Genomic DNA, 23,396 nt, shown 5'->3' with positions numbered 1-23,396 from the left:
AGAAGCCTGGAATGCAATTCTGAGAGTTGCCTGTGTTTAAGAGAGAGAAGAAAAGGAACAGCAAAGCAGACACCAGGGGACCTACACGAGAACCGCTCAGTGCCACTCGCTGCTCAAGGAGGGCGTGCCCCAACCTCCACACCAAATGCTGGCCAAACGCAAGTTAAGTCAGGTTGTGACTTAAGTCCTGGCAGTGAGATGCTTCTCGGTGGCCTCAGGTGGTTTGAATGAAGTGCAGGCAAGAATACAAGGTCGCAGAGGGTTCCTGAGTGAGTTAGAGAGGAGGTATTCAAAGCTCTCTGCATAAGGACTCCTAAGATATAAGTGGAAGCGTCTCATTGATCAAGGCATAGCCAGAAGAAGTGTGGGCAAGGTGCAAGTCCTAGGAGATTAGATCAGAGATGATGAGGCAGACTCTGGAAGGCTCCTTAGGCCAAGACAGGTGCTCTGGGATTGAAGCTCAGTTGAGACAGAAGGCAATGGGAAGCCCTAGCAGAGAAGTCATGCTTCCATTTGGGAGTAAACACAGCCCTTCTATCATAGCCAGAGAGGGTGAAGAATTTGTGAGTCAGAGGAAGGATGCTGTGGTTAATTTCTACTCAGTTTCTTCTGAGGTAGGGGGGGAGGTGTGTAGTTACAGTTGAGTGGAGTGAACCAGGGTGAGAGGTGTGTGGTTACAGTTGAGTGGAGTGAACCAGTGTGAAAACAGTCCTGGAGCCAGTGCTGCGGCTCACTAGGCTAATCCTCCGTCCAGCAGCGCTGGCACCCCGGGTTCTAGTCCCGGTCGGGGCGCCGGATTCTGTCCCGGTTGCCCCTCTTCCAGGCCAGCTCTCTGCTGTGGCCCGGGAGTGCAGTGGAGGATGGCCCAAGTGCTTGGGCCCTGCACCCCATGGGAGACCAGGAGAAGCACCTGGCTCCTGCCTTCGGATTAGCGCGGTGTGCCAGCGGCAGCACGCCGGCCACGGCGACCATTGGAGGGTGAACCAACGGCAAAAGGAAGACCTTTCTCTCTCTCTCTCTCTCTCTCTCACTGTCCACTCTGCCTGTCAAAAAAAGAAAAAAGAAAATAGTCCTGGAGGAGCTATCATGGCAATGGCACATGAAGGACCTCTGGAAATCCATGAGACACTGGCTAAACTGTCAGACTGAATGTTGTTAGAACTTTACACATCAGGCAAAGACTCGCAGCAATCTAAAGAGTGCTTACTTGGAGCAGGTGTTGTGGCGCAGCAGGTCAGGCCCTCGTGGGACGTCCGCATCCACATCAGAGTGCCTGATCCAAATCCCAGCTCCTCCACTTCCAAGCCAGCTTCCTGCTAATGTGCACATTAAGACACAGCAGATGTTGGACCAAATAGCCTACGAGCCTGTGCCGCCCACAAGGGAGACCTGGACAGAGTTCCAGGCCCCTGGCTTCAGCCTGGCCTGGCCTCGGCTATGCATGCATTCTGGGGAGTGAGCCAGCAAGTGGAAGATATTCTCTGCCTCTCTCTCTGTCTCTGTGTGTCTGCCTTTTCAAATAAATAGCTAAATAAAGAGTATTCGAGGAAAACAGCTAAATCTGGAAGACAGCAGTGAGCTTTGTGGTTGATCCTATTCCCATGGTCTTCTCCCCACCTCCAGAGTGACAACTGCACAGTGACTGTTCTGTGGAACCTTGGAAACTGACATCCCTACCATTGCAGTGGAAACCAATAGCCTAGGAGCCACATGAGAGGTAGGAATGGGGTTCGAACTCTCCCAAAGCCCCCTTTCCAGGCAGCTACCACTGTCCGACCCGCCTGGCAGCTCCCTGAGAAGTTTGGATTGTGTCGTTATTTAACCTAATCCAGAACTCTGCTCTCAATATTGTCGCTCCCCGTCTTCGTGGAGGAACGACACAGGACCCTGTGTTGTTCTTTCGTCTGCTCGGCCCTCCCCGGGTTTGCTGCTGGTTCTTCCCGGGTTGGCTACTGACCCTTCCACCTCCGTGGAAGGGCAGTTCTCCCTGGCCACTTTCCCCACTTCCGCGGGGGAGCGGCACTCCGCCGGCCGGCTCTCTCGGGGGCTGCACAGGTGTTCCTCAGGTGTTCCTGGTGCATGTTGTCTCTCTCCTCCTTTATAGTCCTCTTCCACCAATCCCAACTCTGCTACCCACACGCCGAGTACGCTGCTCTCCTCCAATCAGGAGCAGGATCAGCTCCTGGAGGTCACCACTCAAGTTGGCAAGAGGCAGCTGCGTAGAAGCTGTTTTCTCCTCTCCCAGCACCATATTGTGGGAGAGCAGATGCATAGAATAAGTCTTAATTCCAGTAACTCAGTCCAGTCCGGGTTGCTCCCCACAGATCCCCCTTTCTTTTTATTTTTTGGCGTTGATACGTGCCTGTCTTCGGTGTCCCGCGGCACACACTCTGCTCTGCTTGCTAGAGTTGCCCACAGGTGCTTACAAGTCCTATCAATCAGGCAAACCGAATCCAAGCCCTCTCATTGCCGTCTTGTGGGGAGACTTATTGGTGTTGGTTCGTGCCTATCTTCGGTGACCTGCAGCTCATACTCTGGTCGAGCTGCCTGCTGGTGCTTACCGCCTTACTAATCAGGCAGACCGAATCCAAGCCTTCTCATTGCGGTATTGTGGGGAGACTTATTGATGTTAATTCGTGCCTGTCTTCAGTGACCTGCGGCGCATAAGCTGCTAGCCGCCCGCAGGTGCTTACCACCTCCCTAATCAGGCAGACCGAATCCAAGCTCTCTCATTGCCATGTTGAGGGGAGGCCTTATTTTTCTCTATTTCTCTATCTCCGGGCATTCCTATCTCTCCCATTTTACTTCTATCTGCCAGCATTCCTATTTCTCTCATTTTACTTTTAAACTTCTGTTTCTCTTATCCCTGCGGCATCCCGGCGCCTGCCCCGAGGCTGCTTCTCGGCGCCTCGCCCTGCGACGGCGGCTTCCCGGCTCTGAGCCGCTTCAGCCCGCGCTTCTCTCATCTGCGCGGCTTCCCGGCTTCGCGCGCGCACTCCGCGGTCTCCGCGCCCCTTCGCGCCTACACCACAGCCTCGCACTAGCCCCACGTTCCCTATCTATTCACGCCCCGTGCTCTCTCTGCACGCGGCGGCTTCCGCGAGTCACACAGTGTAGCTTACGTTTCCGCCACCACCGGTATTCAATCTAAGTTCCCCGGGCTAACCTGGCGAATTCAACCTAGCTCACGCGTCTGCGCCTTTCGGTCTGGCTTCCCGTCCTTTGCTCCCCAGGCTAATCTGACGGATTCCAACCTGGCGGCCCATGTCTCTGCCTCTGGTTCCAGATTTTCGCCTTTTGCTCCCCGGGCTGACTTGAAGAATCCCAAGATAGCTTACGTCTCCGCTTCAGCCTGCACTCGCGGCTTCATCCTCCCTAACATATTTTTCTCTACCCGGTATGTTTCCCTAAGTTTTCTTCCAACAATATTCCTCCCTCATTTCTCCTGGCCTCTCCCCACAGTCCGTATCCAAGTCTAAGTTTCTTATAGGTTTCACTTTCACTTTCAACCTGCAGTCCGTATCTGAGTCTAACTTTCTTCTTGCTTTCACTTTAAATCCTAACTTCTTTCCCACAGTCCGTATCCGAGTCTATGCCTAGGCTTTCAATAGCTTCTTCCGGCACCTTTTCCGTCCGGCTTTCCCCTAGGCTCTTCTAGTCTCTCTCTCCGGTATTTTCCTGCTTCTTCCCGTTTCTTCCCTCCTAGGTTTCCTATCCGAGTCACGGCACCATTATGTCGCTCCCCCTCTTCGTGGAGGAGCGACACTAAACCCTGCCTAGGCTTCATATCTGAGTCACGGCACCATTATGTCGCTCCCCCTCTTCATGGAGGAACGACACTAAACCCTGCCTAGGCTTCATATCCAAGTCACGGCACCATTATGTCGCTCCCCCTCTTCGTGGAGGAGCGACAAATATGAGCAGCTCTCCCCCTGGGGCATCTGTGGAAACAACCAGTGGTTGTTGTTCAACAGTGCCGCAATACCATGTAGCATGAATGAGGGAGAAAATGCACCAGGGGAAACTGGGAAATGAGATGTTCAGCAGGTGCTTTGGAAACTGTGGCTGTTTCTAGACACCTAGAGAGCCAGGCTTGCAGGAATGACCCAGAAGGAAGTGACCTAGTGTATCACTCCTTGCTGAACTCAAGGCCCTGCAGAGGCAGGAGGTGAAGGCTAAGGCAGGGCTAAAGCTCTATGTCAGAGCATTGAAGGCATGCCCTAACATGTCCTCTCATTAGCTGACCATGAAGCCAAGTGAACAGAGACTTCAGCTATTATGCACAACAAAGGATACAGATTTTACAAAACTAGTCCAGGAAAGCCATGTAGAAGCAAAACCAAACATCATCAACAACAATAACAGAGCAGTTAGTGGGCGAATCTCCTGTGCCCATTTTTCATTAAAAAAATTAAGAGATGGAAATAAACAGGAAACATAAAAAAGCAATTAGTAGAAACTGCTTACAATAAGCTCAGACATTAGACTCCCTAGACAAATATTTAAACCAACTGTTATAAATATGCTCAAAGAACTAAAGAAAACTATCTCTAAAATACTAAAGAAAATTGTGACAATCTCTCCCCCAAATAGAGAACTTCAGTAAGAGAAATATAGAAAACAGAAATTTAAAAAGGACTAGGATGTACAATAACTGAAATTAAAAATTCACTGGAAGATCCTAAGATTTGAACAATCAGAAGAGGAAATCATCAAACTCAAAGGAAATTATACAGTCCAAGAAATAGGCAAAAAATAATGGAAACAAAATGAACACGGGGTGGACATCTGACAACACACCCATTGGGACACCCATATCCCACACTGGAGTGTCTGGGTTCAAGTCCCGGCTCTGCTCCCAATTCCAGCTTCCTGCTAATGTACAACCTGAGAAGCAGCAGGTGACGGCTCAAGTGGTTGAGTACTTACCACCCACATGGGAGGCCTGCATTGAGTTCCTGGATCCCAGCTTTGACCTGACCCAGCAGTAGCCTTTGTGGGTATTTGGATTGGAGATTCATTCTCTCTCTCTCTCTCTCTCTCTCTCTCCCCTTCCATTCCTCCCTCCCTCATAAATAAACTTAGAATAAAATGAACAGAGCATCAGAGACGTGTGGGACAGTGTCAAACACACCAACACAGGTGCACTAGGAGTCCAACAGTAAGAAGAGAAAGGAAAGGGAGCAGACAGAATATTTGAAAGTTCAAAAATCTCAGCTGCAGGAGATGATGTTGTGGCGCAGCAGGTTAAGCTGACGCTTGCAATGCCAGCATTCCATATCTTAGTGCCAGTTCAAGTCCCAGCTGCTCTACTGCTGATCCAGCGTACCCCATGCACCACAACACTGTCCCCCTCCTCCACAAATGTTTGTAGCAGCTTTATTCATAATGGCCAAAACTTGGAAGCATCCAAGATGTCTTTTAGTAGGCAAATGGCTAAACTGTGGCCCAACCAGATACTGGATTTAATTCAAGTCTGGTAAGAAATGAACTATCCAACCATGAAAAGGCAAGGAGTGTCTGTTTGGGCTGCTATAATTAAAAAAAAAAAAAAAAAAACAAAAACAAATGAACAAACAAACAAACAAAACAATGACTTGGGTATATCCTAGGGGCCGGCATTGGTACAGTGGTTAAGTCACTGCTTGGGAGGCCTACATCCTGTATCAGACTGCCTGGTTCAAGTCCTGGCTTCTTGGCTTCTGATCCAGTTTCATGCACCTGTGGCTAGCAAATGTTGTCTTTGTTCTCAAACTTATCTATGCCAGTTATGCTTATTACAATTACATAGTTTAATTAAGTGTAACAGAATTATGGGAACCAATGAACTATGATTATAAAAATAGGACATTTTGGAGTGGACGGTGTGGTGCGGTGGGTTAAGCCACCATTTGGTATGTCCATGTCCCATATCCCCATGCTTTTTTTTAAAAAAAATTTATTTATTTATTTGAGAGGTAGAGTTACAGATAAAGGGAGAGAGGGAAAGGTCTTCCATCCTGTGGTTCACTCCCCAAATGGCTGCAACTGCCAGAGCTGGGCTGATCCGAAGCCAGGAACCAGGAGCTTCTTCTGGGTCTCCCACGTGGGTGCAGGGGCCCAAAGTAGTTGGGGGCATCTTCCATTGTTTCCCAGGCCATAAGTAGAGAGTTGAATCACAAGTGGAACAGCCAGGACACGAACCAGCACCCATATAGGATGCCACAGCCACAGGCTGAGGCTTGGCCTATTATGCCACAGCGTTGGCCCCAATCCCTATGCTTCTGTCCACCTTGCTAGCACACTCTGGGATGCAACAGTGATGGCCCATGGTACTTGGGTCCCTGCCACCCACGTGGGAGACCCGGATGGAGTTCTGGGCTCCTGGCTTTGGCCTGGCACAGCCATTTGGGAAGTGAACCAGTAGATGGAAGATCTGTGTGTGTGTGTGTGTGTGTGTGCGCGCGCACGTGCAATTCTGTCAAAAAATTCTTTTTTAAAAAACAGTTCTCAAGCTATAAAAATTGGTGTGAATTACAATCATTTAAAAGGATTCTTATATTCTTCATTGGGTCTTTGAATTCTTACTCCATCTTTTAAACATTTAAAAAACAAGTTGAGGCCGGCGCCGCGGCTCACTAGGCTAATCCTCCGCCTAGCGGCGCTGGCACACCGGGTTCTAGTCCCGGTCGGGGCGCCGGATTCTGTCCCGGTTGCCCCTCTTCCAGGCCAGCTCTCTGCTGTGGCCAGGGAGTGCAGTGGAGGATGGCCCAGGTGCTTGGGCCCTGCACCCCTTGGGAGACCAGGAAAAGCACCTGGCTCCTGGCTCCTGCCATCGGATCAGCGCGGTGCGCCGGCCGCAGCGCGCCGGCCGCGGCGGCCATTGGAGGGTGAACCAACGGCAAAGGAAGACCTTTCTCTCTGTCTCTCTCTCTCACTGTCCACTCTGCCTGTCAAAAAAAAAACAAAAACAAAAACAAAAACAAAAACAAAAAAAAAAAACACCAAGTTGAAATGTTAAATGTGTGGATGCATTGCAGCTAAAATTTATGTGGAAAAAAAAAAAAAAAAACCAAGCAGATAAAGCGCTTGTTTTCCCGAGTGGAGTTTTGAGAAATGCAAGTCCCTATGCTCTTCACACCAGGGTGGGCCCATTCCAGAGCTGTCTTAAGTCCCCTCATTCTCCCGGTGCCCCTCGCAGCCTGGTGCCTGGCACAGGTACCCAGCTGGACTTCCACTTAGCCGGCTTCTGTTGCCCGGCGGTGCGCTCTGCCCAAAGACCACTGGCTGAATGACAGCAGGGCACCCAGACGACAAGCCAAACGGGCCCTTTAAAAAATGCGCGAGGATCAAATGAAATATGACTTTAAGTACTGCAGCAGGCAACGCTGTCGAGATGGCGAGGAGCAGCCGGGGAGAATCGTGAATCTGCTGGCGATGAGCGGGGGCTTTGCGCAGCTGGAGAGGGTCCCGGGGCCAACCCGGCCTGAGGCAGGGCCCGCCCGAGGCACGACCTCACCAGAAGACAGGGCCACGCATCCGCGCGCACAGACAGCACTTGTGTTGATCCTGGGCTCGGGTCGCCCTGGCATCCGTGCCTCGCCCCTTTCCCCGGTCCGCTCTGTCTCGCTGGAGGACCAAACGCTGCAGATTCTGCCAAGCCCAGCAGACCCTAGTACATCACAAAGTGGAGGAAAGGGGGAAAAACCAGGATATTTCTCCCAAAAAGTTCATGGAGACCTCGAAGGAAGATATACTTTATTTGGGTGCAAAAAAAATGTTTGAATTCCATGTGCTGTTTTTTCCTAATACCCATCTTTGCACGTACATTTCAAAGCCTTCCCGAATCTGTCCAGGCAACATCTGACGCAGGAGAGTCCTCCCACGGTGCTGCTCTCTGATAACCTCGGCTCTTGGCAGCCTCAGGCTGGCTCAGGTGGGACAGGGGCTTCCCAGCCCGCGTGGACCCTGACGGGTGCGGCACACGGTGAGACGCTGCTGCCACGTCTGTTCTGTGTCTGCAGGTTTCTCGCCTGTGTGTTTCCCGCTGGCTACGTGCTCCGGTGACGATTGTCCTGCCTTGCATTCTCCAAGGTGATTCCATTTACGACTCGAAGCTACACTTCAACTTCTAAATGCACTTTCTTGTTTTCTAGTTATTACATTTTGGCCTAATAGTTTCCAAACACTGTTTTATTATGTTCCACGCTTAAAAAGCCACCTGGCTCTTCTCCCTTTCTGGTCTTTTTTGGTTAAACTATCTTTAAGCCCCCTTGCATGTTTTTGTAATGTGTAACACAGACTCCGTTACGACAGAACCGTTTCAAAAGACTTGTGCAGCTGGGAAGTTTTTGATGATTTCATTTTATAAGTCCTTTGGAATGAACGTGGGCATTAGGACACAATGACTACAACATCAGTTTAACAAGATCTGAGTGGCCTTATTTTTACAGAGAAGTTAACATTTCTAGACATGGCGATTCCAACAGTGGCTGGCTCTATAAGGCTTTAAAAAATAGAATTTAGCAGACGTATAAAATGGAAAAAAAATACAAACGTTGTCATAAATCTTGTAGAGTAAAGTGTTTTTTGATTGCTTCGGAGAGAAACAAGATGAGATCGGCCAGGTGCTGTTTGCTAAAGCGTAGGGTTGATGTTTCAACATCTCAGAGGGATCGAATGAAAGAAACCCAAGAACAGAGGTCACGTTGGAGGGGGGACTCCAGGGAGAAACGAGGTCCATCTGGACTCTCAGTAAGAAACGGGAAAGTACCGGGCCCACCAGAGGGCTGGAAACTGCGGAGCCTGGCAGGATCACCAGACCAGACCCTCCCTCTGGGGCGGGTGCCAGTCTGCACCCACCCTGGCCATGCCGCTGCTCCGTGGGGTTCACAACGGAGCAACGGGGAGCAGACGTGGGACCGCCTGGCTTTTGTGGCTACTGTGGCGGCTGCATCAGTGACACAGGCCCCAGAGCTGTTGGTCTCCGAGGAATGATGGCATGGACACAGCCCTCTCTCCAGTCCACACCCTGGCGAGCACCAGGAGACTCACGATGAGCCATGCCTCTGGGCCAGCTGAACTCTGCCATAGACATACAGGTCTTTTTCTTGAGGGTCTTGGTCTTTGTAGATAGTGTGCACTTCATCCTCTGGAAAATACTTTAAAGGCTATTGAATACCTTGGCTTTTCAAAAAAAATACACACACTTTTTTTTAAAGATTTTATTTATTTATTTGAAAGTCAAAGTTACACAGAGAGGAGAGGCAGAGAGAGAGAGAGAGAGAAGTCGTCCATCCGCTGGTTCACTCCTCAATTGGCCGCAATGGCCAGAGCTGTGTCAATCCGAAGGCAGGAGCCAGGAGCTTCTTCTGGGTCTCCCATGCAGGTGCAGGGGCCCAAGGACTTGGGCCATCTTCTGCTGCTTTCCTAGGCCATAGCAGAGAACTTGATAAGAAATGGAGCAGCCAGGACTAGAACTGGCGCCCATATGGGATGCCAGCACTGCAGGCTGCGGCTTTATCCGATAAACCACAGTGCCGGCCCCATGTTTTTTAAATTCTTAAAAAGGTTTTGTTCTTATGCTATTTGAAAGTGAGAGCAGAGCGAGAGTGAGCAAAAGAGAGAGAGAGAGAGAGAGAGAGAGACCTTCCGTTCATTGATTGACTCCTCAGATGCCAGCAAGAGCTTCGGCTGGGCCAGGTCAAAGCCAAGAGCCCAGTACTCCAGCCCAGATCTTGCATTTGGGTGGCAGGAGGCCCAGCACTTGAGCTATGACTTGCTGGCTTCTAGGGTGCATGTTAGCAGGAAGCCAGCTCAGAAGTGGAGGAGCCAAGATTCAAACCCAGGCACTCTGCTATGAGATGAAAGTGTCCCAAGGGGCAGTTTAACACATTGCTACGACGCCTGCTGTATCTCTCATCATTTTTTAAAAGATTTATTTATTTATTTATTTGAAAGTCAGAGTTGCACTCACACAAACATAGTGAGTATTCATACCCATTATCATTTCTTTTCCCTTTGGCTTTTTTTTTAATATTTATTTATTTATTTATTTATTTTTGACAGGCAGAGTGGACAGTGAGAGAGAGAGACAGAGAGAAAGGTCTTCCTTTGCCGTTGATTCACCCTCCAATGGCCACCGCGGCTGGCGCACCGCGCTGATCCGATGCCAGGACCCAGGTACTTATCCTGGTCTCCCATGGGGTGCAGGGCCCAAGTACTTGGGCCATCCTCCACTGCACTCCCAGGCCACAGCAGAGAGCTGGCCTGGAAGAGGGGCAGCCGGGACAGAATCCGGCGCCCTGACCGGGACTAGAACCCGGTGTGCCAACACCGCAAGGTGGAGGATTAGCCTTGTGAGCCGCGGTGCTGGCTCCCTTTGGCTTTTAAAAGCTATGTGGTTTGACCACGTGACATCAGTATTAACTTCCTGAAGAGTTTCAAGAGTCAGAAACTTGAAGGACAGGGTGTGGCATTCTGGGAACCAAAGACTGGAGCAGCAAGTCCAGGGCCCATGGTGGTGGGGTGTTGGGAAGGAGAGGAGGTGGTTTAACCACATGGCACGTCATTTGGAAAATCAAACAAAACACCCATGGTTCTATAGCCACTACTGCAAATTTAGTGGGCTCCTAACCATGCATTGTGTTCAACTGTGTTTTTCACAGAGCTATGATCAGGGAATACACAATTTTGCATCCTGCCTTGTAAATTTGATGTCCATGTGTACGTGCGTACTTATGAACAAAACTGCAAGATGGAGAGACAGACCTGCCATATTCTCATTGTGGACACATGATCGCAGCCACTGAAGTAAATGTTTGGGATTCCACTCTCAGGCTGCAAGTTCAGTGCACTTGTCACACAGGTGTGTTTGGAGACCAACATATATGACAATAAAGGGAGTTGAGGGCTATTGATGCCGCTTTTTAATTTCTAAGTCTAGAAAGTGCTATTGACTGAAACATAGACTTCTTCAACCTTTGCATTTTGTTACTATTTTAGTTCTTGATCAGATTGAATTAATTTTTACTGGAAAACTGAAAGCTACAAGTTCAATCTGATTATACACGATAACCTGGGGGGAAAAAAAAGATGACAGCATTTACTGCTTGAGGCACTTATTTCCAAGAATGTAGTTTTGCTAATTGAATTTCATGCTTTATTGAACTTTTTATGCACTAATTCAAGTAAAGTTAAGTTAAATACTTTACCGAAGGAAATTACAGAGACTGGACACTTTGCTCACATAATGCCAAGTACTGCACGGATCGTGTTTAATATTTGGATTGAAATAGTCATAGAAGTTGCTTCTAATAAATATTTAGCATAGATGATAAAAAGATTTTGAAAAGAAAACCATCTGGTTGTCTTCATGATATATAAATTGGAATAAAGTCTTGTATATCCCACACACAGCACTTCATGTGACTTATCCATTTATTGGTATCAAATCTGAGGTCAGCTATGGAGCTCAACTTTCCAGTTATACTAAGACTGAGACATCTAAGACGTGTTTTAGGCCGCTTCCAGGAAGCTGAAGTGTTTGCCTAGCGGCAGACGACAAAGTTGGGCTCTCTTGCATTCTTTCTCCTATGCCTAGGGTCTCTCTGGCTTTCCCGTGTCCAGGATACAAGTGTAACCCAGTGAATTCTCCCCACCCACTTCCCTCCAATCTGGGGGCTCTGACTGGAGGGTCTGATTTGACCTGATTCCTCCCCAAGTCCTCCTGAATTCTTTTGTTTGCTGTGTTGACTTCCCTTCTGATCTCAATTTCTTTTGCTATCTAGCTGACACCCTGCTCCCTAGTGTAGCAAGTTTTAGAGTTTGGTAGACAATTTAGCCAGGTGATTTTGACACTCCTACATCAGATTCCAAGTTATCTGATTATAGCAATGCAAGAAGGAGGACTAACGTTTTTCCTGAACACGTGTTAAAGGCAGTTTTACTTACTGAGAGGTCTGAGGGTTATCTTGCTTGCCAGTCAGGAGCTTGCCATGAGAAAACCAATATGAATGGTCATTTATTCTTTCAGGTGACGTCTGCACCGAACAGGGAACCGAAATTCCAGAATCATCTTCATTTCCCCTACTCGGCCTTGTTCATTTTAAATGACCAAATAGATCTGAGCTTTTTTTTTTTTTTTTTTTTTTTTGACAGGCAGAGTGGACAGTGAGAGAGAGAGACAGAGAGAAAGGTCTTCCTTTGCTGTTGGTTCACCCTCCAATGGCCGCCACGGCCAGCGCATCCGAAGCCAGGAGCCAGGTGCTTATCCTGGTCTCCTATGCGGATGTAGGGCCCAAGTACTTGGGCCATCTTCCCCTGTACTCCCGGGCCACAGCAGAGAGCTGGTCTGGAAGAGGGGCAACCGGGACAGAATCTGGAGCCCCGACCAGGACTAGAACCTGGTGTGCCAGCACTGCAAGGCAGAGGATTAGCCTATTGAGCCACGGAGCCGGCCTAGATCTGAGCTTTTAAAATGACAATTTAACGGTTGTAACATAAATACATTCTCAAAGTAATAAATAAGAAAGAGTACTTGATATTTAAATGCCGAACAATGTTTAAAATGGTTTGTTCAGATTCTCAGTAAAATATGAAATTTACTGAGTTTATTTTCATTTCTTTAATTTTTGGATCCATCCTGAATCAGATGGATTTATGTTTGTTAGTATGTTTAGTAGTAGCTTACTTGGAAAATTCCTAAGTCCTGCTGATTCTTTTTTTTTTTTTTAATTTTTGTTTGAGAGGCTGAAAGAGACACAGACAGAGGGAGACAGAAAGGCAGAGTGAGAGAGACAGAGAGCAGAGTGAGAGAGACGGAGGGAGATTTTCCAACCACTGATTCACTCCCCAGATGCCCTCAACGACCAGGGCTGGGCCAGGCTGAAGCTGTGAGCTGAGAACTCAGTCCGGGTCTCCCACGTGGGTGGCAGGGACCCAACTTCCTGGACCATCACTGCTGCCTCCCAGAGTGCGCATTAGCAGGAGCCTGGAATAGAAGCAGGGCCGGGACTCAAGCCCGGCGTTCTGATAGGGCACGCAGCCATCCAAAGTGCATCTTAACTGCTATGCCATTCTTCCACTCCCCTGCTAACTGTTAGCCCATTGAGGACTAACCAGTTTTCTGCCTTAAAATATACATTTGATTTTTTAAATATTTGTTTTATTTATCTGCAAGACAGTGTCATGGAGAGAGGTAGAGGCAGAGAGAAAGAGAGGTCTTCCATCCGCTGGTTTGTTCCTCAAATGACCGCAATGGCTGGAGTTGAGGCAATCCAAAGCCAGGAGCCAGGATGTGAACCATCTTCTACTGCTTTCCAAGGCCATAGCAGAGAGCTGGATTGGAAGCAGAGCAGCCAGGACTCGAACTGGCGTCCATATGGGATGCCGGCACTGCGGGCAGCGACTTCACCCACTATGCCCCAGCGCCAGCCCCATAGATTTGATTTTTAAGACAATCCCACATTCCTTCTCTAAATGCTGATGCAACCTGAATTTGTGAAGTCCTGGATATTCCTGGATTAAATGAAATATTTAAATTCTATGAAATCAGAGAAGTTTTTTAAAAACAATTGTATTGTTGAATCATTTTGTATAATATGATTTCTACTAAGAAAAGCATTTCTATGGGAGGAAAAAAAAGTCCTTACTGCTTAGTTTATTTCATGCAAAATCAACCCATTCTCCCTACATTGTGAAGACCTGTAAAATCATTAATAGCCATGGCTAATGTTTGCTAACAGTCACATGTCTTACTAATACAAAAGTTTTAATTACTCGAGGAAGCCAAGGATGATTTATATAAGAAACAGATATTTGAACAATCATTTGAAACAATATTTTCCAAAATAGAATAAAAGAACTAATAAAGCTTGAAATTCTGACGTTGCTAAAATATCCCCCCAAAACATAGTTTCTATATGTAAAATACAACCGCTCTAGAGAAATGAGGAAGACGGAACTACCTGGGGAAAGTTTTGTATAGGTTACACATTTGAAATTAATAAGAGGGGCCGGCAATGCGGCGTAGCAGGTAAAGCCACCGCCTGCAGTGCCAGCATCCCACATGGGCGCTGGTTCGGGACCTGGCTGCTCTACTTCCGATCCAGCTCTCTGCTGTGGCCTGGGAAAGCAGTAGAAGATGGCCCAAGTCCTTGGGCCTCTGCACCCGCCTGGGACATCTGGAGGAAGCTCCTGGCTCCTGGCTTTGGATTGGTGCAGCTCCAGCCATTGCTGCCATCTGGGGAGTGAACCTGAACCAGTAGTTGGAAGACTTCTCTCTCTCTCTCTCTCTCTCTCTGCCTCTGCCTCTCCTTCTTTCTCTGTGTAACTCTGCCTTTCAAATAAATAAGTAAATCTTGAAAAATTTAATAAGAAACATTTTAAAGGGTCTGAAAAAAGTATTCCTCTAATAGATCTGACTAGAAATATCTTTTTACTATGACTATTATATGACTCTTCAACACTTTTAACAAGTGAGTGAGGAAGCAATTAGAAGTAATTTTCACAATGAAATATATTACTATAAATCAACATAAAATTTTACTTTATATTTTATACCAATATAGAGTTACCAATAACCAATAGGTTTTTTTGCTTCAACCAGAAGATCCACACATTTCAAGCAAAGCACGTTTGTGATAAATTAATACTAATATATTCTGACTGATATTTATATTTGACAAGTTATTCCTAGTCTTCAAAAGAAATATATTAAAGTTCTTAAGTTCAAAAGGCACTTAGAGAAAATGGCCTAGGAAAAATTATAAAATGGGCAAAGTAAATGATCAATCATCCCACAGAAGATTAAAGACAGAAGCAAATGTGTTCAGTCTCATTAGTAGGCATATATTAGCACATTCTATAAAAATATTCTCATCAGCAAAATTTAAATATTGATAACATCCAAGCTTGCAAGGGCATGGATTATATTGGCAAGCTATGAAAAGATAGGATCTTGGGGCTAGCATTATGGAGCAGTGGGTTAAGCGGCATCCCATATGACTTCCGGTTTTCGTCCCAGCTGCTCTACTTCCAATTCAGCTTCCTGCCAATGGCCTGAGAAAAGCAGTGAAGATGCCCTGAGTGTTTGGGCCCCCTGCTACCCATGTGGGAACCCGTATGAAGCTATTGGCTCCTCGCTCCAGCCTGGCCCAGTGTTTGCTGTTGCAACCATCGTGGTGTGTGAACCAATGGACTGAAGATCTTTCTGTTTCTCCCTCTTGCTTTATAACTCTGACTTTCAAGATAAATAAATAAATCTTAAATAAAAAGATAGGATATCTTGGAAAAGTCATGTGTAGCGTGTAATTAAATGTTTAAATGCTCATTCTTTAATTTTAAAAAAATTTAACAATTTTATTTATTTGAAAGGCAAAGTGACAGAGACAGACCAAGAGATCTCCCATCTGCTGGTTCACTCCCCAGGTACAAAAGCCAGGGCTGGGCCAGGCTGAAGCCAGGAGCCAGGAACTCAATCTGGGTCTCCCATATGGGTGTCAGGGAACCGAGTCCTGCAGCCATCACCTGCTGCCTCTCAAGGAACTCGTTAGCAGGAAGCTGGAATTGGGAGCAAACCCAGGACTGCAACCAGGCACTCTAACATGGGATGCTGGTGTCCCAACCCACATCTAAACCACTGCACTGAACGCCTGGTCTTGAATACCCACTCTTATCCCACAGCAGTCCTACTTTTAACAAATATATTGGTCCTCTCTGAAGGAAGCTTATTCTTCCCAGAGAATGCCCTAAGGATTTCCTTGAAAAATAAATTTCCAAGGTAAATGAGCAACTCACAGCTGAAAAATCATTCAAAATAAAAAAGAAATAAATTATTATGATAACAGATAGGAATAGCGATACCCCCAAAAAACTCAAAAAATTTCAGATATTATGAAACACGTATTATAAAATAATGTTTGGCATGTTTAAATAAAAGGTTTTAAAGTTTGCATACAATATGACAAACTATATAGAATGATCAATCAGATTCAACTAGGAACCAGATGGAGCATGAGAAATTAAGATATAATAAGTAAAATGAACAAAAAACTCCCATGATGGGGTTAACAGTGGATGGGACCAAGTTGATGAGAGAATTAATGATCTCAAAGACAAACAGGCCTGAAAAAATTATCCCAAATGTGCACAGATGCAAAATATAGGACAAGAAGATTATGAAAAATAGCAGCTAGAGTGGAAACGTGTCTATGAAAAGATCGAGAAGGAGAAGACAGACAAAACAGGACAGAAGTACTAAGAATAAAACAGTTGTGAGTGTTCTAGAACTGATAAAAACAACCTTCCAGATTCAAGAGCACAGTGAAAATCCAGCAGGATCCATACACAGAAAATCAACAAGCAGATAAATCACAGTGACACTGGAGAGCATCGAAGACGAGGAAGACCCTGCAAGGAGAAATATTACCTTCCAAGGAGCTCAACAAAAGCTCATGTCTTGACAGCAGCAAAGAGAGCCAGGAGACAGAATGACACACTCAATGTGCATAGGAAAAAATCTTCTCAACCTGAAGCTTTCTACTCAGAAAAAGTATCTTTTCTGCACAAAGCCAAAATGATGACATACTCAAGCCATCGAAAAGCGAGGAGAGTTCACCATGAGCAGACTTTGCCAAAGGAAAATCTAAAGAGTATGCTAGAGATAGATGGAAGATGATCTCATATTCAAAGGCTGAGATACAAACAGGAGTGGAGACAGACCTCCACTGGTAGCCAAGAACAGGATTTAGATTCGTGCTCCAGTCTGAAACACCACCACCATCACCACCACCAAAGAACAGAGTGGCAAGCATCAAGAGTTACAAAAGCAGACGATACTGTGTTCATTCTCCTGATGATAGCGATTAGTCCGTATATGTCAAGACTCATCAAATTGCACAACCCAAGTATTTGCTGCTTATGGTACATCAGTCATCCCTCAATAATTATATTTTAAGAGAAACTGGAAAATAAATGGATGAATATAAATAACACAAAAGTAATATTAGTGTTTTAAGGGGTTAAAAAAGGAATCTATAGGCAGAATCATACTGGCATTTTATCCCAAAGGGGGATCCAAGTTTTATAGGGATGAGGATAATGTTCAGGAGGCATAGGTTAAGGTATTGATTAATTTGAGACTTTGATAAGTTAATAATGCATGCTTTGAAGGGGGAGTAAACACTAAAAAAAATCAGAGTACATAACTTCCGAACGGTAGAGGACAGTATAGAATTAGAAGGAAACACTCAATCCAAGCAGGAAGCAACAGAGGAGAGAAAAAGAGTCATAGAAAAGATGGGTGAAGGGTGGATGTTGGGGTACAGTAGGCTTAGCTGCCACCAGGGACACCTGCCTCCCACATTGAGCACCAGTTTGAATCCAGGCTGCTCAGTTTCAGAGCCAGCTTCTTGCTAATGCACTCTGGGAGGCAGCGGGTGATGGCTCAAGTGTTGGAGCCCCTGCCACCTATGGAGATTCAGGTAAGAGTTCTGGGCTCCTGGCTTTTGGCCTGGCCCAGCCCTGGCAGTAGTGGGCACCGGGGGAGTCAAACCATGGATGGAAGATATCTCTGTCTCAGTCTTTTTAATAAATAAGTGGTTTTTTTTAAAGAACATATAGGACAAATAGCACAAAATAAGATGACATATAAGGCAAATGAATCAAATACCTTTTTTAAACACAAAATACTCAGGCTGTTTAAAAACTCAGCTACATTGTGTTCCAATCCACATAGCTATAAACTCCCAGAACAGCTTAAAGTAAAAAAAAAAAAAAAATGGAGATATTTTATGACAATAGGAGTAAATACCAAGGAAATGTAACCAATTTAAACTTCTATGCACCTATTAAGGTAGCTTCAAAATACAAAAAGCAAAAGCGCTCCACATGATTAATTTTGGCCACCGACAGATAAGTGGAACTGTCGTGTGGCATTTCCTTAAATAAAGCCATTTTGTGAACCTTGCTCTCTTTCTTCTTATTTTTCTTCTTTCAGTTGGCTGACACATGGTCTTGATGGCTGCAGAGGGAGCAGTTCCAGGACCTGGGGCCATGTGCAGTGGAATAGCCTGGGTCCCTCAGGGTTTGGCAGAGTGGAGACTTCCGGCAGCCCCCAACTCTTCTCTCCAGGCTGTTGTGAACAATCCATTTCTGTCTACGGAAGCCACTGTTTTGGGAGTCTGTTTCTCACAGCAGATCCCAGTCTTAGCTGATATAGAATGAAATGTATAGAAACCAAGGAAGTAGACACTTTGGCAAAGGAGGCAAAAAATCATCATGGCCTTCCTAATCCCCAAGTGTGTCTGAAATGTTATTGTAACACTTAGGAAGTCAACAGCACAGAAGAGAAAGTAGTTTCCTCAAATGACAACTGGCAATATATTGCATATGGTTTATTAATCTATGCTTCTGCCTCTTACTTGCAGGTAATCTGCCAGTTAGGAAGGAAATAGAAGATTAGAAGATTAGTTTGGTTCATTTAGACTTCCTTCCTTCCCCCCACCCCTTTTTTTTCCTACTTCAAGCACTTAATATCCAGGGAAATTGCCAAATGGCCCATTTGTGCTTAATATCCTCTATAGAAAATTTAATTGATTAAAAGGGGTATCCCCCAAAGAATATACACATTCTCGTTTCTGTTCTATAATATCTGATTACGAGGTGTTTGTGTTCCTTAGAAACTAGTTTTGTTCCTACTGCTGCTGCTGCTGTTTTTCAACCCAGTGACAAGACCCAGAGAAGAGTTACTCAAGCACAAACTCTTGCCAGGTACTATGGAGATGAGGAAGCCGACCACAGAGAGAGTCAAAGGAGGATTTCAATGTGGAAAACTCAAAGTCAGTGACCTCAGTGAACGGTTAGGATGCCAACTCTGAAAGCCAGTAGCCTATGGCACAATTTTTGATCCATGCAAATCCAAGTTGCCAAGACTTTGAAGGGATAGAAGACAGGGATAGAAGATCTCTGTCAATGAACCAAACAAGTGATCTCCAAATGGGTATGCATCAAGTCTTCTCCAAGATTTTGTGAGTGTAGGCAGATCATAGGAAATCAATTTCTAATGTCCAGATTCCTCCAACAACTTTCCTATCTAAGAATGTTCCTATGCGCAAGGCGTCATCCCAGTTTTCTTGTCCTACTGACTCTTGCACAATCGTCCTCCAACTTTATGAGACTTTGAGCTATGTTCCAGTCCATGAAATAAACAAGTCATCTCACCATAAGCCCTAGCATTTCTTTTCTTACAGATAAATCACATTGAGTGATAAAACTAATTTTCACTGCAAATAGCTCACCTATCATTTTATGATTTGAAAAGGGTAACGCTTTTGGCTTTTATCTCTTTGATGATATTACAGAGTCAAAGTGCAAAAACACCACTAGTCACCCAAAGAATGCTTCTCTTCTCAAAATAAGAAATATCCTGTCCTGCCATGGTCTCATTTGGTATGGACACATGATTTACTAAGCATCTGGAAGCCATTCTTTTAAGACGTCTTCAGTGTTTCCTTTGGTGTTATTGGGAGACATCACCCGGATATTATTAATCCTCAGTTTGTTTTTCCAAAATATCAAGTCTCACATTAAATCCTTTATTCTCCATGAGGATTTCTGGGGTAATCACTTCTTGGCTAGACTACACACTTTCTATATCAAATAGCTTTCTCTACATTCCAGTGCATTTTGCTCTAAGTTTCTACTTTCTAAAGATTCAGAACAAGTGCTACTTGACATAAAATGGGTTTAAACACGCTTCACAGCATTCTGCAGTTTCTTCTTATTTAGATAAAACAAAGAGCTTAGAATTAAACAGTAAGACTCTAAATACAACAATTTATGAAAAAATTTAAAATAGCACAAAAAAAGAAGCCAATTGGAAACACTTAATCATTCATTTTGCAGATCATCCTGGATATTCTTGCTAGAGATGGAACATGATTATGTAATGAGAATGATGACCTACCCAAGGACACAGGTGATGAATGTTGAATACTATGATGAAGGGTGCTTTATCAGATCGCAATATTTGTTCCAATAATTTCTTTACTCTTTTATGGTGCTGTCACATATTTATTTATATCTTTGTCAAGGCTTCGTGATGGACAAATAAGAACCTCCATCCTGACTTTGAACTTAGCCATAGGACTGTTTCGGTTAGTGGGTACAATACAATCAGAAACTTGCGAGTATCCGTGGAAGGGATCCCCTGTAATCAGGACATGCCGCAGGGAACCCTTGCTCGTGAACCTGGGTTCCAGAATGTGACAGATGCAGCAGACTCACAGCCTGGAACCAAGACCAGAAGACACAGCTTAAAGCAGAGCCACTCAGTCAGGACCAGCCTAGCCCAGCCAAACAGCAACTGAGTCTCCTGAGTGAGTATTAACACACGCATGCCACTGAGTTTGGAGGCAGGCTGTCAGGCGGCATCATTGCTGCAAGAGTTGACGGTCAGCTAAGAAGCTCCACTTCCTCTGATGGTCTGTGTTCACCTGGAGTGAGTTAGCCTTTGTGACCAATGGCTGGGCCTGGATGATGGAGCTAGACAGTGGCTGGCCTTGGTTCTTTTTGAGGCCTTGATTTTCTCCTGGCTGTTGATGAACAACAATTCTCATCATTCTCTTTAGTGTTGTATCAATGTTCCTGTATTCTGAAATTTCATGCTTTAGCTGCTATTGCTATTTTCTTTTTTAGATATTTTTATTGACTTCTCATTCTGGAAGAAGAGAGTATAATTCTGTTATTCCCTACTCTACACAAATACTCTCCCTACTCCACCACCACCCGAATATCTGATGGGAAGGACTCTGAAACAGAACCATCTACAGATCCTCGCACTTAGGCTGGGTCTTCTTCCTGAAGGTGTAAGCCGGGTTGCCGGGGGAGAAAGGTAACCAGGAGACAGGGCTGTTGCCTCTCAGCCTTCAGTGTGTTCGCGCTGTCAGTACAGTGTTCTCAGCTGTGCCTGGTGTTCGAGTTAGCAAGCTTTCTTTTGGGGAAGAAGACATGGGGTCCGGTTACTCCTTAAATGAGACCTTCAAGCTGTCTTCCTGCTTCTAGCCCACCTGTACCCCGGCCTTCAGAGACGCCTCCAAGGTCTGAGTCTTCTCAGGCTCTGTGATTTGCAAATGCTTTATTTTTGTTGGCTTTGACGGCTTCGAGCTATCCAGTTTCAGCATTCTCCTCTCTGCTAAGCCAGTTCAACTCTTGTGTTTCTGTTCCCCACACTTTGTTGTTTTGGCCCGTCTCGGTCTCTCACATTGTCTTTCCCACTGTCAGTTTAGTAGGTTTTTGGAGTTTGTACAATGTCCACACTCAACTGGATTGTGGTGATGCAGCATGTGGGTTTAAAACACAGTGAATTCCATATTGTCTTCATCATTTCAAACTGTGAATACAATTTATTTTTCTAGGATTTCTTTCATGTAATGTGTGAAGCTCATGGCATGCTTCTGTGTCGCACCAAAAATTTAATTCCAAGATTCTAATGTTGATTATTTTCTTGCAAAAGCTTTCCAACCAAAAGGCCAACTAACTGTATTACATGTAAATAACAAGCAAGGAAAAAACATCTTTTCTCTGTGAAGTGCTTTAATTCAAAATGTTTAAGAATTTCACAATTTTAGAATCAAAAGTTGGATACATAAAACAATCCACTGTACACTGATATCTAATACATGACCTAATTTTAATTATGTATATATAAATGTACTTACATTTCCTTTGGCTATGGTTTTTCATATCACCTTAATTTTTTTTTTACAGTGGGGACACAGGTTCATTGTACTATATCAAAATAAAAGAGGTATATAAACAAGGCATTTCTAAGGCAGTGTATATTATTGATTTGTTGTGTAACTATTCACAATGTGTACATATGCAAAAAAAAAAAATGTGAGAATTCCGATCCAGCTCTCTGCTACGGCCTGGGAAAACAGTAGAAGATGGCCAAGTCCTTGGGCCCCTGCACCCATGTGGGAGACCCGGAAGAAGCTCCTGGCTTCGGATCAGTGCAGCTCTGGCCGTTGCAGCCATCTGGGGAGTGAACCAGCGGATGGAAGACCTCTCTCTCTCTGCCTCCCCTCTCTCTGTGTAACTCTGACTTTCAAATAAATAAATAAATCTTGAAAAAAAATGCGAGAATTGGGCCAACATCACAGTGCAGTGGTTAAGCCACTACTCTGCTTATTATCCAGACATGCTATACTAGAGCCTCAGCTGTTTTGCTTCTTCTTTTTTTTTTTTTAAGATTTATTTATTTATTTGAAAGTCAGTGTTACACACAGAGAGAAGGAGAGAGAGAGAGAGAGAGAGAGAGAGAGAGAGGTCTTCCATATGCTGTTCACTCCCCAACAAAGCCATGCCAATCTGAAACCAGGAGCTTCTTCCGGGTCTCCCACGCAGGTGCAAGGGCCCAAGGACTTGGGCCATCTTCTACTGCTTTCCCAGGCCATAGCAGAGAGCTGGATCAGAAGTGGAGCAGCCGGGACTCGAACCGGTGCCCATATGGGATGCAGGCACTGCAGGCGGCGGCTAACCTGCTATGACACGGTGCTGACCCCTATTTTGCTTCTGATCCAGCTCCCCGATACTGTGCCTGAGAAGGCAGAGGAGAATGGTCCAAGTGCTTGGGCTCCTGCCGCCCATGTGGGAGACCAGGAAGTAGTTCCTATCTCCAGGCTTCAGCCTGGCTCAGCCTCTGCTGGGGTGGCCAAGGTATGCAAATTGTTTCATTAGTTCAAGACAGAATAGATGATCCATGCCACAGCGAGGTCTCAGTCTCACTGAGATCTAAAGTTGTGCAAGCAAGGAGAGCAATTAGCCTACAGATTAAGACACCAGGTAAGGTGCCCAAGTCCCGCATCAGAGTGCCTGGGTTTGATTCCTGAGTCCAGCTCTTGACCCAGCTTCTTGCATATGTAGACCCTGAAACACAGTGGTGATGATGCAAGTCACTGCGTTTTTGTCCCCCACACGGAGACTGGGACCGAGTTCCAACTCCCAGCTTCAGGCCTGGGCTGGCTGGCCCCAGCCATTGTGGGCATTTGGTGAGTGAACCATTGAATGGGAGTATTCTCTCTCTTTCTACCACTCAAACCAATTAATTAAAATGTAATGGTAGTAACCAGAAAGTCAATTACCCGGCTCCCCCATGTTGCAGTTAGGGAAGGGAAATGAGTGGATTGCCAGGGAGAGAGCCACACCAGTCACCTCCACTCCCACACCTCTACTCCCAGCCTCCCTTGAGAGAGGAGGGGAGAACAGGTACTTCCTGGAGGAGACCACTGACAGCTGAACACCTGCGCCACCCCGAGCCTCTGCGCGCAGTCGCCTCCCGCGTCCTGGGCAGCCCGGGCCCCCGAGGTCCCCGTGACCCGCGCCGCCCCGAACACCGCCTCCCGCGTCCGGGGCAA

The 23,396-nt window shown here is 45.8% G+C and overlaps 1 protein-coding gene across 3 annotated transcripts in view; it reads left to right on the top strand.

Moving 5' to 3' along the window:
- MPP7 (MAGUK p55 scaffold protein 7) overlaps window positions 1-21,800 on the top strand; it is a 270,834-nt gene extending 249,034 nt beyond the window's left edge. The window contains exons 17-19 of one of the 3 annotated variants that reach the window (XR_011381720.1): window positions 1,624-1,717; window positions 19,885-19,957; window positions 20,677-21,800. Coding sequence is in view for 1 of the 3 variants with exons in the window: in XM_070056057.1 (XP_069912158.1) it covers window positions 1,624-1,668 (45 nt within the window). In the remaining 2 variants the exon portion in view is untranslated. Of the gene's footprint in view, window positions 1-1,623; window positions 7,916-8,003; window positions 12,078-19,884; window positions 19,958-20,676 lie in introns of those variants that run through there. The other 2 variants (XR_011381719.1, XM_070056057.1) reach the window with 2 other exon arrangements.
- The last annotated feature ends 1,596 nt before the right edge of the window (window positions 21,801-23,396 follow it).

Source organism: Oryctolagus cuniculus, chromosome 13, assembly GCF_964237555.1.
Source record: "Oryctolagus cuniculus chromosome 13, mOryCun1.1, whole genome shotgun sequence".
Lineage (NCBI taxonomy): Eukaryota > Metazoa > Chordata > Mammalia > Lagomorpha > Leporidae > Oryctolagus > Oryctolagus cuniculus.
Note: the sequence above shows the minus strand (reverse complement) of the source record. Positions and strands in the feature narration are given on the sequence as shown.